At 41.5% G+C, this 18,977-nt stretch overlaps 1 protein-coding gene across 3 annotated transcripts in view; it reads left to right on the top strand.

Annotated features, from left to right (window-relative positions):
• Positions 1-18,977, top strand: part of ZNRF3 (zinc and ring finger 3) — a 98,479-nt gene that overhangs the window by 36,022 nt on the left and 43,480 nt on the right. For all 3 annotated transcript variants that reach the window (XM_068412191.1, XM_068412192.1, XM_068412193.1), the window contains exon 2: positions 8,170-8,295. In XM_068412191.1, the coding sequence (XP_068268292.1) occupies positions 8,170-8,295 (126 nt within the window). The remainder of the gene's footprint in view (positions 1-8,169; positions 8,296-18,977) is intronic.

The raw sequence follows: 18,977 nt of genomic DNA on the forward strand, positions 1-18,977 counted from the left end.
TTTCCACCCATTTAAAGAGAAAAAAAACACAACTGTAAACATGACTTTGTTCCCCTTTGCTCTGTCAATACTGTGGTAGGAGAATTCGGTGTAATCAAAGCACTTAAATTCTTGAGAGAAGAAATGTGCCCTCAAATTATCTTGGGTACGCACATCTTTTCATGGAGTTTTGCATTTGAGACGCTTTGAAGGAAGGCGAGACCAGCTTTCCGTTTGCACGGGCTGGAAGCTTCCCTTGCAAAGTGTTTGGAATAATTAGTGTCCAGCTGCTTCGTCGCAGCAGATCGCTCAGCTGCTAGCATGGGCAGTACACTTGATCTCCGTGCAGTAAATCTGGTGCAGATGTGCTGGATTCACAGTTTTGTACACACCTATTACTGTGCATGTGCTGTGGGTATCTGTGGCGTCTCTCTGACCTGGGGCAATCCCGGCAGGAGGATGTCAGAGCACGCTGCTGCTGCCAGGTATGTCTTTCAGCTGGCAGTGTTCTTCCTCTCCTGAGGGGTTTGCAGCTGGGCCATGGCACAGGTGAATTGCTCACAAGCACTTCACATGCTCTGCGAGTCACGGGTTGGGTATCCCTGTGTAAAGGGTAAGGGAATGATGCTGCTTCTTGCGTTGGGTGATGAGTGTGCTGATCAGCTAGATCAGTGCCAAGGTCTGGTTCCCTGCTCTGGCTGCTCTCCAAAGTTTACCGCTCTGTTTCACAGGATCTGGTGGGCTGTGTACATTACTGGCCTGTCTGCGTTGTAGGATTTCACCGTCCTTTTCTGCATGGTGGATGTGTTCTACAGCATATTTCTGTTTTTACATTTAATTACAACATTGACTGGATTTCTCCTCGTTCCTTTTGGCGTACTTCCTGGAGTAAAGTGGACTGTGAGAGGATTTCAGGAATGCTTGGTGCTCTCGCTGTAGAGAAGGTTCGGTGGAAGCCGCTTGTGGGTTCCGTGCTAACCGCTGGGCCGAGCCGCGCGGTCACAGCTGATTGCCAAGAAAAGCGCGCTGCTGCAATGCTCAGGTCCTGTCATGTTACATTTTGTGGTGATTTGGTTTTTGGCGGGTTGTTCTTCTTCAAAACAGAAAAATAAAAGTCTGAAAGTGAAAAGAAGCCGTGTTTTAATGGCGTTTTGTCCTTGCGCTGGAGGCCGAACGTTCCTCCCTGCAGAGCAAAGCCGCACGGTCTAGAGGAGTACAGGGTGATGAGGGAATGCGTCCAGCTTTCACCTTAAAAAGGCTGCTATGTTCTAGCTGCAGCCAGCATAAAAACCTCCTGTTTTATCGGGCTGCAGAGACAACAGCAACTCCTAACTTTTTTTTTAAAAAAATACTCTTTAGTTCTTGAAAGATTTTTTTTTTTTCCCCCTCCCATTTGTACAGTTTTGGATTGCCCATCTGTAATGGCACATTCTCCTGATGCCTGTTTCAAAAAGTGCTGATAGAGAGAAGCTATAGCCTGAGCCTCCTCTTTCTGGTGGGATCTTAATAATACTGTGTTGGAATCTTGCAGTCAGAACCTTAAATCACTTCTTGGGCAACAGGTTGCTCTGCTGATAGAGAAGAGTAAATGGAGATGGAAAAGTTAAGTTCTTCAGTCCACTGCATTTGTAAGTAGTAGGAACAAATACAGTCGTGGTGATGCAGTTGTATCAGTAGCTGCATTATGTTGAAGATCAAAATCGCAGCAGTGGCAGCAATCAGTGGGAAATCTCTGTCAGCTGAGGCGACTCAAGCCTATCCTGGAGAATGAGTGCAAAGTAATTTTTGTAGTCCTCGAGAAGCAGGTTCTCTTTTAATAGGTAAGAAGGTAAAATTTCAGAGGAAATGCAAAAAAATGAGTGTTGCTAACACTAACTTGACTGTTCTGCGTCCTTCTGGGTCTCATATTGATTATTTCAATGTATAAGCTCTACTGGAATACTTTATTTAGTCCAGTCACTGTCCTCGCTGTAGTGTTAGCCGGGTGTCCTACCTTTGCTCTAAAAAGGCTTTATGCCGTCATGGAAACCTCTCTATATTACTACTTTTTTCCTCTCTACTCAGTGCTACTTTTTGGCCCGGTGCTCTGTTCCTTGTCACAGTTGAATTTCTTCTCACATGAATAAAGTGGAGACTTTTTTTATTTTTTTAAAGTAATGGCAGTATGTAGCAAAGGCTCAGTTAGGTTTGGTCTTGTCACTGAAGGAGACTGAAGACAGAAGCAGTTCTGCTAGTGAGCTCTAGATTTTCTTCCTTTAGGTGCTCCTCTTACGTGATTTGGGCTCCATTGGGTAAATTTCAAATTCCTACATTCTTTCTGTGTTCTGATGCTGGTGGAAAGTAGGATTGAGAGACAATGGACAAGTTAGGTGTTCTTCAGTGGAGTTAATGAATGCGTGGGTAATTGTTCCATGTCACAGAGCTATCAAATCTGTAGTTCCTGCTGGGACAAAGCACAGACTTCATTGCACAGGACTGGGCCAGTTTCTAGGCTGTTTTGGTGCAAGGCAGTGTATGTGATGAGCTGAGCTCTCATCATTGCTCTGGCAGGAATTTTCCACGTTTCTCACTGAATATGAGCTAGTACTCTGTGTGGTGTGTTGTTTTTTTTTTTTCCCTTTGGTTAGTTGTCACTTATGAGTGGAAGAATCAATGGCTTTGTTCTGACCTGTACCGCTATAGTGAAAATACATCTCACTTAACATCCTTCACTTGTTTTCTAATGTTTTTTTGAGTGGGAAACTGGTACCTTGCCAGTTCTTTCTTCGTTTCTTACTTCAAGCATCACTACATGCTTGATATCCCACAGATTCCTCATCTGAGGGGACTGAAAGATTCAGATTAGAGCTAAGTACTAAACAAAAAAATGTTATGTAAACCCAAGTAATTTGGGGCAACCTGATTTGGAAGAAAGGTCTTCTTCAGAAAAGGTCTAGTTCTGTAGGAACAGGAACAGGACAAAGTGAATGCATTGTCATAACTTTTTTTTTCTCAGGCAATTGTTTTTCATAGAGTTTTCATAAAGTCTGTATTTTTGGCAAGGCACTATTCCAGAGTGTGTATAGATTTGCCTTTACTGATGTGTCTGGTTCTGTTAGGGTTAGACCTTGCTTTTGGACTATCAGAAATGTTTTTGATGCTGATAAATGATCGCTGGCAAGCTTAAACACCCATCTTGTACATCCAAGACTATAGGTGAGGAAAACTGGAGCAGAGATTAGCTGTTCTGTTAGGTGTAGAAAGAACCTGTCTTAGCAGTATTACATCCAGTACAGTAATTTGCTGTTGATGCTAAGAAAATATTGTCACTCCAGCGAAAGGTAATATCTAGAGCACAATCTTCCAAGGAAACTTGAAATCCATTACACTCGTTGTAGAGTTCTTGTATGTGTCCTGTGGAAATAAGCTTTGCGGATAACTTTCCAAATCAGTGTATGTTATTTCAGTTCATTGTGACAGCTGCATCAATAGTGTGAATGAACCAACCCTGTTGTTCTCCCGCCCCCCACCTGCAATACACATCAACAGCTGTACGGAATTGGATAACTGGTTTGCAGTCCAGTATGTGGTCTGAAATTGGCTAGCACCAGCCCGCTTGGAGGAAGGTGCAGACACCAGATAGTGGCAAATTCTGTTCTCCGAGATTTTCTTTCCCCTGCCTTTGCAATTTGGTTATTGTTGAAGCTGAATTTAATATTTAAAACTCTCTTACTCAGTCTCACTCCTGCCTCTGTCAGTTTCATGATTCTTTATTTACTCCTTCCCATTGACAGTGAATGAGGATTGAAGCTCTGCAGAGAACTGCTAATTTTTACCCTACTGAGTTTTCCTTCTATATGCTGTTTATTCTGGTAGTCCAACAAGTCCAACTTTAATACAAATAAAATTTTATTTAATGGGATGCTTAAGATCTGATAAGATTAGTAAATTGGTAGATTGTACAACCCGTCACTGACTTCATAATGCCATTTTATTAAGAGAGCTGTCACTGGCTACTTGAATATGAGTTCCCTCAATGTGTTAATGGTTACACAGAGCTGATGACTAATGTGTCTGACTTATCCCTTAGCTGAGTGTTTGTGTTGGTCCTGTAGATCTTCAGATTCACTGGAACAAATAGTCTAGGAACAGTTCGGCTTTGCAATGCGCATGTTTTTAATTGAACAGTGCAATATTTTTGTCAGTTGTCCCTTCCTGAAACATACAGACTTTGAGGGAATACTGCTGGCATAATATAATTTGTGTCGTTAATTACTCTGGTGAGATTCCAGTGTGATGCAACAAAATCTTTGCGAGTTTGTAGCCTGCAGATGAACCTCCTAAGTTCTCCACATTTGCCAGCACAGAGCCTGCAGCACCCTATTAGTTTTTCTTACTGCTTACACTGGGTTTTGCATTTGGGTTTGAGGTTTCTCATGTGCAAAATCATTTTGCCATTGTGTGGTGGTTTAACAGATTTCGGTCTTCGCTTCAGTCTTCTGTGCACTGATAGGAAATGCAAGGTGGACATTCTGTGCTGTGGTCACGTTTGTCCTTGCGCAGCAATGGCAGTAGCCAGCATGGCCACGTTGGAGGAGAATTCTTCTGTGACAGCTGCTCGTTTTTGTTTGCTAGCCAGAGCACAGCTTTCTTCTAGTAACTAGTTCATAGCACAACCTTGCTATAGTTTGTGAGTAAAAGTGTGTGTTCTAAGAGGGTTCAATTCATGGGTTTGGACAAGAATTTGAAAATTTCTTTCCCTCAGAGTGAATACAACTGTGTGAATGGCATGAGTCCTGTACTGAGGAAATGAGTTCCTGCTTAATTTTTTTCCCTTTATTGACAAACTCGCCAGGGATTCTTTTCAGGCTCTTGCATCAGGATAGAGTTCAGAAACTTCCTAGGAAACGTAGTTCTTTGGACTAGGTTTAAGAAGCAGGGGCTGTTGGTATTTGGAAAAGGAGTTTCAGAATGCCATATAGTGGTCAGTAAATGCTGAGCAGAAGTCACCTCTTGCCAGAAAAATAATTGATATTTCTTAGATCTCATACAGTTCTTCATTCTTATGTGTTCTGCAGTCCGGCTTCATATTCCACGTTCAGTTTGAAGTCTTGTGCAGCTTTTCAGAGAGACAGCTTAGTTAGTTACACATATCATTATTGAAAAGCTTTTTTTTTTTTCTATTTACTAAAGTCTAAAATCATAAGGAATTGTTAGCTCTGGCACCCCAAAGGTCTAGCAAAGCTTTTTAAGTGATTTGTTGGTTCTTGATAGAAGTAGGGAGGTTATCTGAGTTTTGAGGGCTTTGCTGCTTCCAGGTCTGTGATTTTTGTCTACTGAACTGTGCATAGGTCCTTTTCCAGGCCACCTAGCCTTTTGAAGAAGGCAGGAGTGTTCAGAAATGCACCTTTGAGTTTGCTAAATGCCAGGGAGCTCTGTGCCACATCGAATACATGCCCTGCGTGTGAAGGTGAGATGCTTGAGCGAGGGTATACTGAGTGCTTGACTGTTGCAAATTCTTAAAAACCCTATTCTGAGGCCTTTAATATTCTACACTGCAAATATTTAGCTGTCTTTAGAATTGTGTGTAATTTGCAGCTTTTTTGCCTCTAAACAGGAAGGCTGTCTTCTCAGGTTTTTTGGGCATTGTTGTTGGAGACAGGGTGTCAGCCAGTGTTGTCATTGAGAAGGGGACAAAATCACCAATTTCTTTTTAAAGGTAAGGAAGCACAGGCTTTGTAAAAGGAAGAGAAGAGGCTCTTTCAACCTTGGGCTTATCCTGATTTCCAGGGACATAACTGCAGAACGTGCTTGGTGACTCCGATCTAAAGGGCTATTCACACTTGGAAGCTGCTATGGAATAACAGTATTCTGGAGGAAGGTGGCTGCGGAAAGAATTTTCTGTTCCTCTTGGCCTTCCTCCAAGATGTTTTCTGGACTGAAGTGGGTAGAGACAGTATTTTTTGTATGTTGGGAAAAAAAGACCAAGACTTTCAATCTCATGACAGTGTATAGAAACATCTTGAGCTGTTCGTATGGTCGTTTGTAACACTATAGTGCCTTATCCTGGCAGACAGAAAAAAAAGGATAAAAGGGTGGAAGTTTTCTTTTAATCATCAGGACTTTTTTGAGGTGATAGAGTTACAGAGTAAAATGTTTCTCCTCTGTTGGTTTACTGTTTGTCTGCTCTGTAACACTAACCCACTTAAAATTTGCGCGGCTCTTTTTGAAGTTATTTTAAACCCTCAGCAGTGCAGACAGATTTTGTAACCTTGGATAAAAGCACCTGAGCCGTGGTTTCAGTTTTGCCCTTTCAGGCATGTGGAAAGTGCCCCAGCACATTTCAAGGATTTTGAACTAGAAACTTCTTAGATACCGGTTATGGTTTCAAAGCTCAATTGATACAGCGTACGTCAAGGGAATTACATCAAGGGAATGGTTCTCTGTTTCTTTAGATATTTAATATAGATTAAAGCTTTGTGTTTACTTAAAGGATCCCGTGGACTCCTTTTGGGGTTCATTATGTTGGAATATATGCCCTGGCAGTTTTGAAGAGAGCACTCTCTGCCTGACTCCCTTCCTCGTTTTTTATGTCGGTGCTGAATAGTTTATCCATCAGATGCTGAGTTTAGGGAGTGGTTCATCTTCCAGCGATAGTACCTGTCCCAAGCTTTTAAGCAGAGTAGGTTGAACCGCTCATCCACATGAGACTGTAGACAGCTCAGTAGTGTGTAACAGTAACCCATAACAAAAAAAAAGAGGAAGGATGAATTAAGAGTTGGGCAGAGGGTTCTACTCGGTCTGCCTAGTATTGCGGTGGCCTGTTTTTTTCTCAAAATACAGGTGGATTGGTGATGAATCTTGAAAAACAATGAGTGGCAGGAAAACCTCTGTATTGTGTCAGATCATCATGATGTTTCCCATATTTCGCAGTAATCACTCAAGGTATTCAGAAAGTCAGGGCCTCACAAGATAATAAAAATAGCTCTCCTTATATTGAATCACTTGCAAAATGAAAGTCAAGATACAAGACATGGGAGAAAAGGACAAAATGACAAGCTGGTGATGCAGAAGAGAGGGCAGGATTAGTGACCGTTATGTGGTGCTACTTTGCATGGATTAGTGATATATATATGTAAATTATTGAGTAATATAATCTTCTCCTGTTATAATCAGCTACCAGAAAACAAAATTGTCATAATATTGATACCAGTTTGTGGTTTAATTCAGCTAGTTTGGTAAAGGTGAGACTTAAGGAAAGGCATGAAGCTGGATAAAGTACAGACTTTTTTTTGCAAAGAACTTTTTCTGCATATATGTTAAAGCCTGGGCAACTCTTAGGCAAGGGTCCGTGGAAAATCTGAGATTTTGGTTGAGGGGAAAAAAGAGAAGAGGGAGAACGTATTAGATAGTGTAAAAAAAAAATGTTTCACACCCTGGTTTATTCAGAAAGATACTATCCTAATGAAGGACAGCAAACTTGGAAAAGACAAAGAAAGTTTAAAAAACTGATGCATAGGAAGCTCCTTGCCATAATAAAATCAGAGTAACTACATAGTGTTGGAAGGAGGATGGAGAGATTGAATATCTGAAATTAAAGCAAATATATCGTTGCCTTGTGTAAGAAACACATCTAAATGGAGATTAAAGTTTCTCACTTCATGATACCTCACCCTCATTTGGGTTCAGAAAAAACTAGAGCCTGTTCCACAATAGTTAGGAAGTGTCTTGTACCTTACTTTGAACTGCATTATAGGCATGTTCCAAAGGATGACAGACAGTTAATACTGTGCAAATATTAAAATAAAAGTGATAATGCCTCTCAAACATTGGTTCTGGATCTTATGACATGTAAAGCTTTTATGAGTGACTTCACAAAGCAGTTTGTATTATTTCTGTCAGTTTGCAAGGAAAGGTGGTTTGCAATACAAAGTGGAGCTTTGTATTTAATTATCTTGTACCTGAGAAAAGGACTTATAATCACATTTAGTTGTGAGACTTAAATGATTTTTCATAAGGAAGATGACAGCTCACATAACATTCCAAGATTTTGTGCTCAGCATGCTTTAGAAACATACCAAATTCTTCATGTATGCAGCCTTATGCTTCAGTTTTTCTAGTGTACCTTAATAAATAAAGGTATTAAAAGCAATCTGTGTGGTTTTTGAATTCTACTGATTGGCTAAAGGTTTCTTTCTGATTCTATTTCAGATGCATCCACTTGGACTGTGTAATAGCAATGACGAGGAAGACTTATATGAATATGGCTGGGTAGGAGTGGTGAAACTGGAACAGCCAGAGTTGGAGCCTAAGCCATGCCTCACGGTCTTAGGAAAGGTAAGAAGGTAGTTTGGGGTAAATGCTGCATGTAGCTGTTTTTTGGAAGGGTTAGTTCCTTTCTGAGAAAAATCAGCAAGAACTAAAACAAGAGAAAACTCCCTTTACTCCAAGAAATATTCCCGTTTTGCCTGTTTTCACACTAGATGGTTCAGGGAAAGATAATGTCATAACTCAGTTCATAGAGATGGTGATGGGGAGCTGAGTGCACACATTCTCTGTCGGAGCTCTGTAGAAACCTAACGAAGACTTCTGCAAAAACGGCTGTTTAGCAGAAACAGTATTGGAGTAGAAATAGGGCGAACCACAAGTGTGATGCTAACTCGATCAAAGGAAGCCTCTTAGCAAAAGCAGTCAAAATGAAGGCATTTTATTGTTTTTCCTTAGGTACAATTTTCTCAGAAGACATATATTAATTTCCTTTTTGGGGGACAGAGGAGTCTTCAACCCTAGAAGAGATTCCTTTGCTTTAATTGCAGGATAGATATCTCTAATAACAAGTGAATTTTATTGTATTGGTCAAAGAAATAAAAATTTTCATCTTGCTGGAATGTCCCTGTGGAATATGGCCTCCGAGATCGAAATTCCTCGCAAAACTTCTTCCTTTGTTTTATGAGGTGAAGTCAGTAAGATATCATTACTGCTGCCAGATATGTTAAAAAAGAAAGCAGAAAGCTGTCCTGGTTTTGTTCTCAGCTTAGAATTTTTGAGGATTGAGGTTATTATATGTTGACATTTGAAGTCTAGAGTACTTGGAATCATGTGACGGAGCATAGGCCACAAGTTCTACCAGTAACTGAGTAGTTGAAAATGCGTAAAATCTCTGAGGTTCATCCAAAAATCCAGCTGGCTCAAGTTGCAGAGACTTTGGTAGAACGGTGTTGGTGAGTTCAGGTGAGGAGTGAAAATGTAGTATATCAGACAGAAAATAAAATCCTAGGTTGACATTTTGTAGGTGAAACATGTCTCTATATAGTTATAAACAAAACCTCACATTTCAAAGGAAATGGGAAACCATCTGCTTGTCTAGAATTTGCTGCAGGTTTAGCTCGTGGTACATGGTGAGAAACATCTCTCCAAGGAGTGACTGCCCTTTCTATTGAATTTCAGCATAATACATCTTTTTTTTCTAACTTGGAATACTGGTTTTGTTTCCCAGAAATTCCAGCTGATGCTTCTTTGCTCTTAGGAAGATAAAATCTGAGGATAAGGTCTCATGAGGATGGGAATTAGAGAAGACTGGGTACTGAAAGATGCATAGTAATCCATAAGTAAACTCCAGGAGTAAGATGAGTCTTGGGGAAAGCCATTTAAGGAAGGAATTTGTTCAGTCCCATCTGTTAGGCTCTTGAAAAGCAGGTGAAGAAGTAGGTGTGCAAAATGGATGAAGAAAGTGGAAACGATGGGTATCCTGCACAATGTTATAATTATTTTCTCGCATAGTGACATTGCTTGCCTGACCCACTGCTGTGTACCCGAATCCCACCGTATCCTCTATACTCCCCATGTCCCCTAAGCCACATCCATCTCTAGAATGAGTACACCTCAGCATCTGCTGATCCTCACTTCCTGAAGCTTGGCCTGCTGAACAGCAGACCCTGGCTTTGCTTCAGGAGCTCTGTAGCATCTGCTTTGATGCGTAATGATGGTGATGTGAGTCCTGCATCCTGCATAGGGTATGTCCAGAGAGCTTGGGCACAGTGTTCCCTGTGTGTCAATTCACGTGCAGTAATTTTATCAGGTGAAAAAAGACTGGCCAATGTTCTAGGCAATACTTGCTTCTCAGTAACAGCAATGGAGCTCCTCATTCTGTATTTTCATGTCGCCATTTATCCTTCTCTTCCTATAATATTTGTTCCCTGTTTCATGCTTGCTGCTGTAGTTTCTCCTCTCCAGCTTTTCTCTGCAACCCCTCTGCTCAGTCCTCCCTGTGCTCAAGTTATGTCCTGATTTAGAAGGACTTCTCAGAATTCCTGAAATATTGTTGAGTGCAGATAGCAGCGGGAGCATCAGCCGTGAGCTTCTTGCAGCTCTGTAAATTAAGTCAGCCTGGTTATCTCACCAGTGGGAACAAATTGCATTGTGATTGGGTCTCTGGAAAGTTCAGTTTCCATGCAATTTGGTGCAAATGGCTCCATCAATATTCAGTCTGGCCTGTAAACTGTTTTGCCTGGGCAAACATCAAACCTGCTGTGTGTGTATATGTGTCGTCTTCTGGTTGTTTTTAGGATTTGACAGCTCTTTGACTTAAAAGAAAACATGAAAGGGAAAGGAAAAGAGAAAGGGAGGGGGAGAGGGAGGAGAGGAGGAGGACTAGGGAGGGGAGAGGAGGAGGGAGGGGAGAGGAGAGGAAAAATTGAATTAAAAGGAAAAAGAAAAGGCAAGGAAAGGAAAGGGGAAAGGAAAAGGGAAAGGAAAGGAAAAAGGAAAGGAGAAGAAAAAGGAAAAGAAAATAAAATTAAGGAGGGGTGGCTTTGAACAGGGAAGGGAAATGGAACGTCCTCCCTTTAGAAAAGGAGGAAGAAATCGAGGAGTGCAAGCCTACTTTTTGTTCCTCATTTAGTTTGATTTATCCTGCCCCCAGGGTGGCTTGTCCTGCACTATTTGATCTTCCAGACAAACGCTGTGGTTGCCTTTCAGTGGAGTTGTGGTAAGCTCTTACTTTTCCAAAAGTCTGTAGCCTGCCCAACTGCAACATCTATTGCGAGATAATGTGCATGTGATAAGGTGCAGGGCTGATGCAACATTTCAGAAACATACTGGCCCCTTGGACAGGTGAAGTGTTGCATTTCAGCTTTGCTGGTGTTGCTGATACCCAGATGTTATGCAAGTGAGATAAAGGGCAAAGCAGCCCCTTGTTACACACACATCTGCATGAATGACTCAGGTGGGTAACAGTAAGACTTCACTGAATGCGAATATTCTTACCTCCGTAAAAGATGTAGTAGAGTGCATAAAACTGACTATATAGGGCATTTGAACTTCTAGACCACAGGAATTCTGCTTTGTTTAGTGAAGTCTGACTGTGTGATCAATTATACCTCCTGCTGGAAGCAGATATATCTCCCCTTTTCAGTTCCTGTTTATTTCCTAATCCTGGAATTGCCAATAGGATCTTCTAGTACCCATTCTTAGATCTTAATTCCATTAGAAGTCATTCTGTGAAATGAAAGCCAGATCTTGTATGTTGGGAAAGTGATGTGGTTGGATCAGTTTGACCTATTGATTTGATAGGAGGAATAAAGTTGATGCCAGGAAGGTGAGAGAAGTTAAGGACTTGCTTTCTTTTAAAACTGTTACGGACATAATTGAAAGTCTGCCTCAACAAGTTAGGGCAAAATAGAAGATGACTCTTGCCAGGGCAGTTTTCTGTGTATGCACTTCACTTTCCAGCTTATGGTACGTGTGGGCAATTCTGTTTCATTTGGACAGTTTCCACTGAGAAGGCTAGTTTGGATATACTCGTGTTTGCTATGAACTAAGAGGATACACATGGAGAGTTACCCTGGCTCAGCTGACAATTACTTTGTCCGTCTTTCTTACATAAGGAATGGATAACCTTGTCAGCTTAAGCCTGTCATAAATGAATGTGTTTAAAAGCTCAGACTAACTCAAACCATAAAAGAATTTGTAAGTCCTGTTTTAAGGGAGCCAGTTTAAACTCGTTTCACTAAAACTGGTGAACATTTGTGTTGAGTAATATAGCAGTAGAAGCAAAAAGGTCGTTGCTTGTGTCTGTATGGTGGAATGCATGCATATATGAAGGAATAAATTGTGAGGTTTTGTTTAGTTTAATAGTAAAGGAAAAGAAGGAAAACAGAGATGATATTGTGGAAAAGTTTGGAATATTGTGAAGCAGAATGTAAAGACTACTTAAAAGGTGTTTGTAGAGCTAAATTCCATGACACACAAATCTGGTACAAAGATGTATAGTTTTATTCTTATTGTTGTTTTTAGTTGTTGTAGTCATTTTTGATTTGGGATGTTTTGGGTTTGGGTTTTTTTTGTTTTGTTTTGTTTTTAGTAAAACCCTGGTCTTTGTTTTCAGAAGCTTCACTGCACTTATTTACCCATGTGCTAAATGGGATTGGTAGCTGTACAGAATTTAATGTGTCCACTTCCATATAGATTTTTAAATTGCTCATCCTTCTTAGTCAGATTTATATGGTGTAATGGAAATGAAAGAGTTTAAAAAAAAATGTATCTCCTGTTAGAGTGCTCATGAAAACTGGACGCTGATTGGGAAAGGGGTGTGTGTGGCAGCTGTGATTTAACGTTGCCTTTGATCACAGTGCAGCCCTGTTTGAGGCAGTGCTGCACACAGGCAAACCAAAGGCCTGGGTTTTACTGATCTCATGAGCTCCTGAATAGGGCTGGAAGGGGGATGACAGAGGAAGAAGAAAGCTTTGGAAATGAAAAGGAAACCCCATGAACCCGACCAGCATTATTGGCTGGATTTGCCTACCAGGGAGCCGCTCAGTTTCTGCCAGGCTAATTCTGCTCCAACGTCTCCCCCACAACCCCGACCCCACCTCCCCCTCCCTCGTCCCTTCTTTCAGACTTTTTTTGTTTTTGAGGCACGGCTGTAGTAACTTGGTTCTCAGGCTGGGAACCCACTGAGCTGTTGCCATGGTCACTGGGAAGCCCTTCGTGCCATGTGCTTCAAAGGGAACCTTTCCCCTCCGGGATTCCTGCCTTCTCCGCACGCAGCACAATGAGGCTCCTTCCCCTTCGCCCGCGGCACACGTGCTCCGGCAGTGTAACCTGCTCCGGAGGGAGCGAGGAGCAGCGCTGCCTACAACACCTGCTGCACGTGCTCCTTAACCTGCTCCGGAGCGAGGGAGGAGCAGCGCTGCCTACAACACCTAATGCACGTGCTCCATAACCTGCTCCGGAGGGAGCGAGGAGCAGCGCTGCCTACAACACCTGCTGCACGTGCTCCGGCAGTGTAACCTGCTCCGGAGGGAGCGAGGAGCAGTGCTGCCTACAACACCTGCTGCACGTGCTCCATAACCTGCTCCGGAGCGAGGGAGGAGCAGCGCTGCCTACAACACCTGCTGCACGTGCTCCATAACCTGCTCCGGAGCGAGGGAGGAGCAGCGCTGCCTACAACACCTGCTGCACGTGCTCCATAACCTGCTCCGGAGCGAGGGAGGAGCAGCGCTGCCTACAACACCTGCTGCACGTGCTCCATAACCTGCTCCGGAGGGAGCGAGGAGCAGCGCTGCCTACAACACCTGCTGCACGCCTGTATCCACTGTGCTGCGGAGGCAGCACTGGCGTGTGTCCTGCATGTTCCAGTACGCAGCCCCCCTGTTCTTCCCTGCCCTGGTCATTTTTGAAGGAAATGACATCTGTCAAGACGGTGAAATACAGCCCAGCAATGGCATTGTTTTTTTTATTTCAGTACAGGATAGATAGTGAGAAAATGACGAAGATTTGCTTAAAAGTAGCACTTCTTCCCTTTCTGCAGGCTTGAAAGTCCACAGGGAGGGGGTTTGTTCTAGTTTCTCTTCCAAGGGCTGCTGAAGGGACTCTTATCCTGTATTAATAGGATGCGTGTATTTGAGGATGTGCATCTGAGTAGAACGTAACAAAGGGAGGATGTCCCTGCTACTACAGCTTCCTGTTTTCTTCAGATCAGAGGAATTTGTAATATGAGGAAATTCCTAACAGTTCTTCCAGTATCCATTCACTTCTTTTCTCTCTTTTATACAAAAACATTTACAGAAATACTGACTAGAAGAATCTCTTCTTTTGCCATGTCACCATGATAATTATACTACTTAGGTTGCGGCCAAAATAATCATAACTTGAGTCTGCATTAAACAGTCTAACTGTGATTCCTAACCTTTTGTCTAACAATTTAGTTTAAATGTAAAGATTCTTATAAGGTAGTTAAACGAGAAATCATGGGGCTATGTTGGTAGTTTAGTTCCTGAATAAAGAGCGATCTAAGACTTGAGGAACAAGAGGGCCTGTGGGGAGTCACTTTTAATCCTTTTCTTTTGGAGTTACAGAAAGTAACAAAAAAAGAAAGGCAAATTAAACAAAATCAACTTGCACCTTTATATTAACAGCCTAAGTTAAGCATACAGTTGTGTGTACAACTTAGAATTGCAGTGACTATATAAGCATACCTTTTGTTTCTGTAAAACATCAATAGTTTTATATAGAGTTTGGATAAAAAGGGGATTTGAATGGGAAAGAAAAAGGAAGAAATGTTGCATGTAAGAGTGTTTGGCTGCAGAGAACATGGGAACGCAGCATGAAGCAGCAGTTCTTACCACTATAGTTGAAGTCTTGAGTTCATATGTACCTTTCTCATGTCTTTCCTCTTTAAATCCTCTCATTCCATGACTACTTTCCACCTTAATTTCAGCAGTCCCTTTGAGGAGAGAGGGGAAAAGTTGAGCACAGGTAAGAGAACTGACAAGCAAGCCAATTAAATTGTGCAGTCAGAGGAAAGGTTTGTGTTGTGCATGGGTCATATGGTGAAAAATGTAAAAGGAAAGAAAAGAGCTGGATCAAAGCCAAAGAGGGGAGTGTTCAAAGGAATGGACAAACAAGAACTGAATAAAGTTATGCACTTCAGAAGTAGATCTATCAGGTTTTAATTCGTGGGTGGTGGTGTGCCCTTTCCATTGGCAACTAGTGCCAACAATCTGTTGTTGTATTATTTTACTAACTTCCTTTTTGTGTTCACTGCACAGTTATGAAAAGCAACAGCTATTCACAAAGAAAGGCTGCCTCTTATGTTTCTCCCTCTGGGCACTCCTTAGATTTGCTATTGTTGGACTGATTACTTTAAATAAATGTCCACTTTTAGAGTTGAGTCCTTACCAGTCCCCACCACCATCTTCACTCCTTTCCAACCAACTGTGGGACACAGCTGCTTCTCCCTTAAGCTAAAGAAGCAGCTGTTGTTGCACAACATGTGTTACTGGAGTCTTTGCTCAGTCAGAACTCCCAGTGAAATTAATGGAAGTCCAGGCAGAGTAAAGACTAAGGAACAATATTTTAAGGTATGCCCCACATAAAAATAATAATAATATGTAAATGTTTTATGTCTCTTAAGTTTTTGGACCCTCATGATTCTATATGCCTTGTGAGCCTCTCAAACACTGAGAGATATTTTTATTTTACATGCAGAATCTACCTATTTCTCTAACAGGAGAAAGGCACAATGGCAGACATGTTGGAAGAACTACAGAAATGGAGTTTGAAGCAGAAAAGTGAGTGGGCAAGTAAGTGCAGCTATGTTGGAGTATAGAAATAAGCACAAAAGAAGGCTGGCAAGCAGAATCAGATAATGGATCAGAAAGTGACGAAAATAAGGAGCAGATATGGAGGCAAAGAATGGAATTATTTAGGACTTACACAGATGAGTGACACGCCTAATTTTCGTTCACTAAGAGACAGAAAGCTTTGAAAGGAATTGGAGAACTGGGGAATGTAACCAGAGCTGCATCAGAGGGACTCCAATATTCAGAGTAAAAGATGGGCAGATACAATCAGCAGTGGTAGAAAATAGTGGATCATAAGAAATTGCAGATGCAAAGTAGGAGTGTTTTGCAATGATTTGACAAGATTGAAAGGGAGGAAAGATAAAATATAACACAAATTGTGCTTCATATCCTATTCCTTTGAGATAATTTGGCAGAAGCTGATTTTCTGCTCTAAACATTTTGTCTTCATGATGGCCAGCTGAATATTATGTAGAGGTGCCTGTTTGGATGACATGATGATTTAACGTTTGTACTGAGTTCAAGGAATCGACTCCAAATGATCCAAGTGATCATACTGTGAACTCAAAATGAGTATGAAGTGGGCTTTTTGGTCAATGCAGGGAACACTGACCAAGCCATTTTCAATTCTAGCAGCTTATTTCTTGAAGATTAGAGCTGGATATAGTTGTGGTACAAATTCTCTAGACAGATTAGGTGTATATTATTAACATTTGCATAGCTATTGCCTTAGAATTCCTCAATGTGGATATGAAACTCTCACCAAAACTATTAAAAATATCAAAAGCACATATGCGTTCTAGTGCATTAATGTCTCAGTTGTTGGCCCATTGGTGTTTTGTTCAATTGGTAAGCCAAGAGAATACATTGCAGACATCTAATTTTTCAAAATGCTCAAAGAATTTGGTCAGCTTTGGATAGGAAAAAAGATGGACCTTAGCCCTGAGGATCCAAATAGTGAGGTTTTAAGAGGTGGCGGGGGAAGGCATTTGCGAAGAGCGCAGAATGCATAGACTCTTTGAGTCCATGAACACTGTTGAAACTCCCAGAGGGTCCCTTCAGCTGACTGTAAGGGACTAATGAGCCAGCCAGGCTGTTTATGGTCTGTGGTTAACCTCTTGCAAGTTAGGATTTCCTGTCGCCAGCAATGAGCTGTGACCGCCAGCACCACAGTGTTAATGATGAGGTAGGGGCTGATGAATGGCTGGACTCCAGACAGCAGCCTTCACTGGCAAAGAATCAAGTGGCTAGAGGGGGAAAAACATTGATGTCTACAAGAGAAATAATGCAAACTCCAGAACCTATAATTCCCATGTTTAAAAAAAGAAAGGGAGAAAGAAACTGGGGACAAATTCAAACCAAGTGAAGCTTTTATCTCTGCATTCTGAATAGAAGATTGTTCTTCAGCAAAACTGGCTGCAAAAGCCAGGCCAGTTAAAACAATATGCAGGCTGCTTGCCTCCAAGTACCCAGAAATTGTTGGCTCGGAGCAGCCTGCTCTGAGGAGCCAACCTGCTGGGAGACGTTATCCAAGCAACGGCCTGAATGTAATTCCTCCCGCTGTGGAATGGCTCTTTGGCAAATGAAGACCCTAATTAGAGATGGAAGGGTTTCTATTTTGTTTTTCTTTAATCCTTACCCTGAGGCCTCTGCAATACAGCCATGTCTCTGCTTGTGTGCAGAGAAGTTTCCAGTTTCCCTTTGTAACAAAAATCCTCTACCTTTTTTATTCTTTTTTTCCCTTCTTTTTCTTTTATTTTCTTTTTTTTTTTTCTTTTCTTTTTCCCAAAAGAATCAACAAACTAACAACAAGGGCCCACCACAGCTTCGGACCTTGAAACCAATCTAATCCAAAACCAAGGATCACTGTTTGAAGAAAGTCCATGTCATCTTATGTTAGCCAGCCCATGGAAAGTTTCTAGATAAACTGGAATGCTGGCCCACCATGCATCTTTTTACTACTGAACTTACTACCCAAGCTGATTGTTCTGGTAGAGAGGGAGAGGGGAAGAGAGAGGGAGAGGGAGGATCTCACTGAATCAGTAGCAGTCTACTGGATACCAAGGGAATTTTACACGCCTTTGTTCATTCAGAAAGATTTAAGTCCCTTACTGAGGGTTACATGCATATTCTGTAGTCTTGGACGCAGATGCTCATCCCTGACAGAAAGGACAGAACCTCCAGGGGAATGCGCTACAGCATTTTAACTCTAATATGTATAGAAGTGAGAATACATTTGCTGCTTGACAACTCACCTTGGTATATATGATGTCTGTCTGAACATACTCTCACAGACTGCATGCAGGCACTTTATAACTCTGCAAAGAGCACTGCATTTTCTGTCACTATTGAGACTTGGATCTACTGTTTCATCACCTCAGATGATGATTGTGTTATCTGTAAAATGTCCTTGTTTACAGTAGATATCAACCTGTGGATATAGGCCAGCTACTTGAGGATGAGGCTTAGCAAGACAGATGATACTAAGCAGAAGACACTGTGAATTTTCATTCCTGTCAGTTTCTTACATTTGAAAATACATATATACCCTGAATTGGCCCGAATCACTCCTAATTTTTTATGCTCAGTTATGCTTGCTTTCATTTCTTCTCAGCACTTTTGGTGGGCTGTGGTCATATTCATATCTTGTCTAACCTTCCAGATCGAGGATAGCAGTATGATATTAATGAGCACAAAGCTCTTCAGCTTTTTGAATAATTTTTAGTTAATTTAGATGTGTCAATATATCTTTAATAGACTACTGTAAATGCCTCAGGCCCATTTCATACTATTTACATAATTTCACCCAGGCTGAATCTGTTTGAAATTTATCCTCTTTCCTAAAATATTTAAATATTTACCTAAAGCTGTGGGTTAAACTAGAAGTACATAGTCTTCTAAGTTTTTAAAATTTTTTACAGACGAGTACGTTGGTTTTTAATTGTGATTATATTTTTAAATAGTGCTTTGCCCTTTCTATTTCTATACTTATTTGATAAAGCAACTGTTGTAATGACATATAATGCAGTATCTATAGAGCACATGTATAAAACATATCCCAAAGTGCCAGGGAAGTTGAGTATTCCAGTCAGAAGGGCTTTTATGCTGGTGTGACACTCAGGGATTGACTGTCTTGTTGCGATATTGTGCCTTTGCTTTCAGACAGAAATCTGAAAGTTCCTGTTTGTTATCTCAGAAGAGGTTTGAAATGGCATCCTGCTTATCCTTGGCTTAACTTAGTTTCTGGAAATACTGGGGAATTGTACATTAACAGGGCTGGGGCATCAGTTGGTTAATTTGTAACTTGTGCTGTTTGCAGAGTAGACGATGTCCTTTTCTCCTTCCTCCTCTGCCCTGCAGGACGGGCCTGTGCCCCGGCGTTTACCTCCAGCGGTGGTTCAAGGGGCAAGGCATTTTTGGTGATTGACTGAGCCT

The sequence above is a fragment of the Nyctibius grandis genome, chromosome 14 (assembly GCF_013368605.1).
Source record: "Nyctibius grandis isolate bNycGra1 chromosome 14, bNycGra1.pri, whole genome shotgun sequence".
Taxonomy (NCBI): Eukaryota; Metazoa; Chordata; class Aves; order Nyctibiiformes; family Nyctibiidae; genus Nyctibius; species Nyctibius grandis.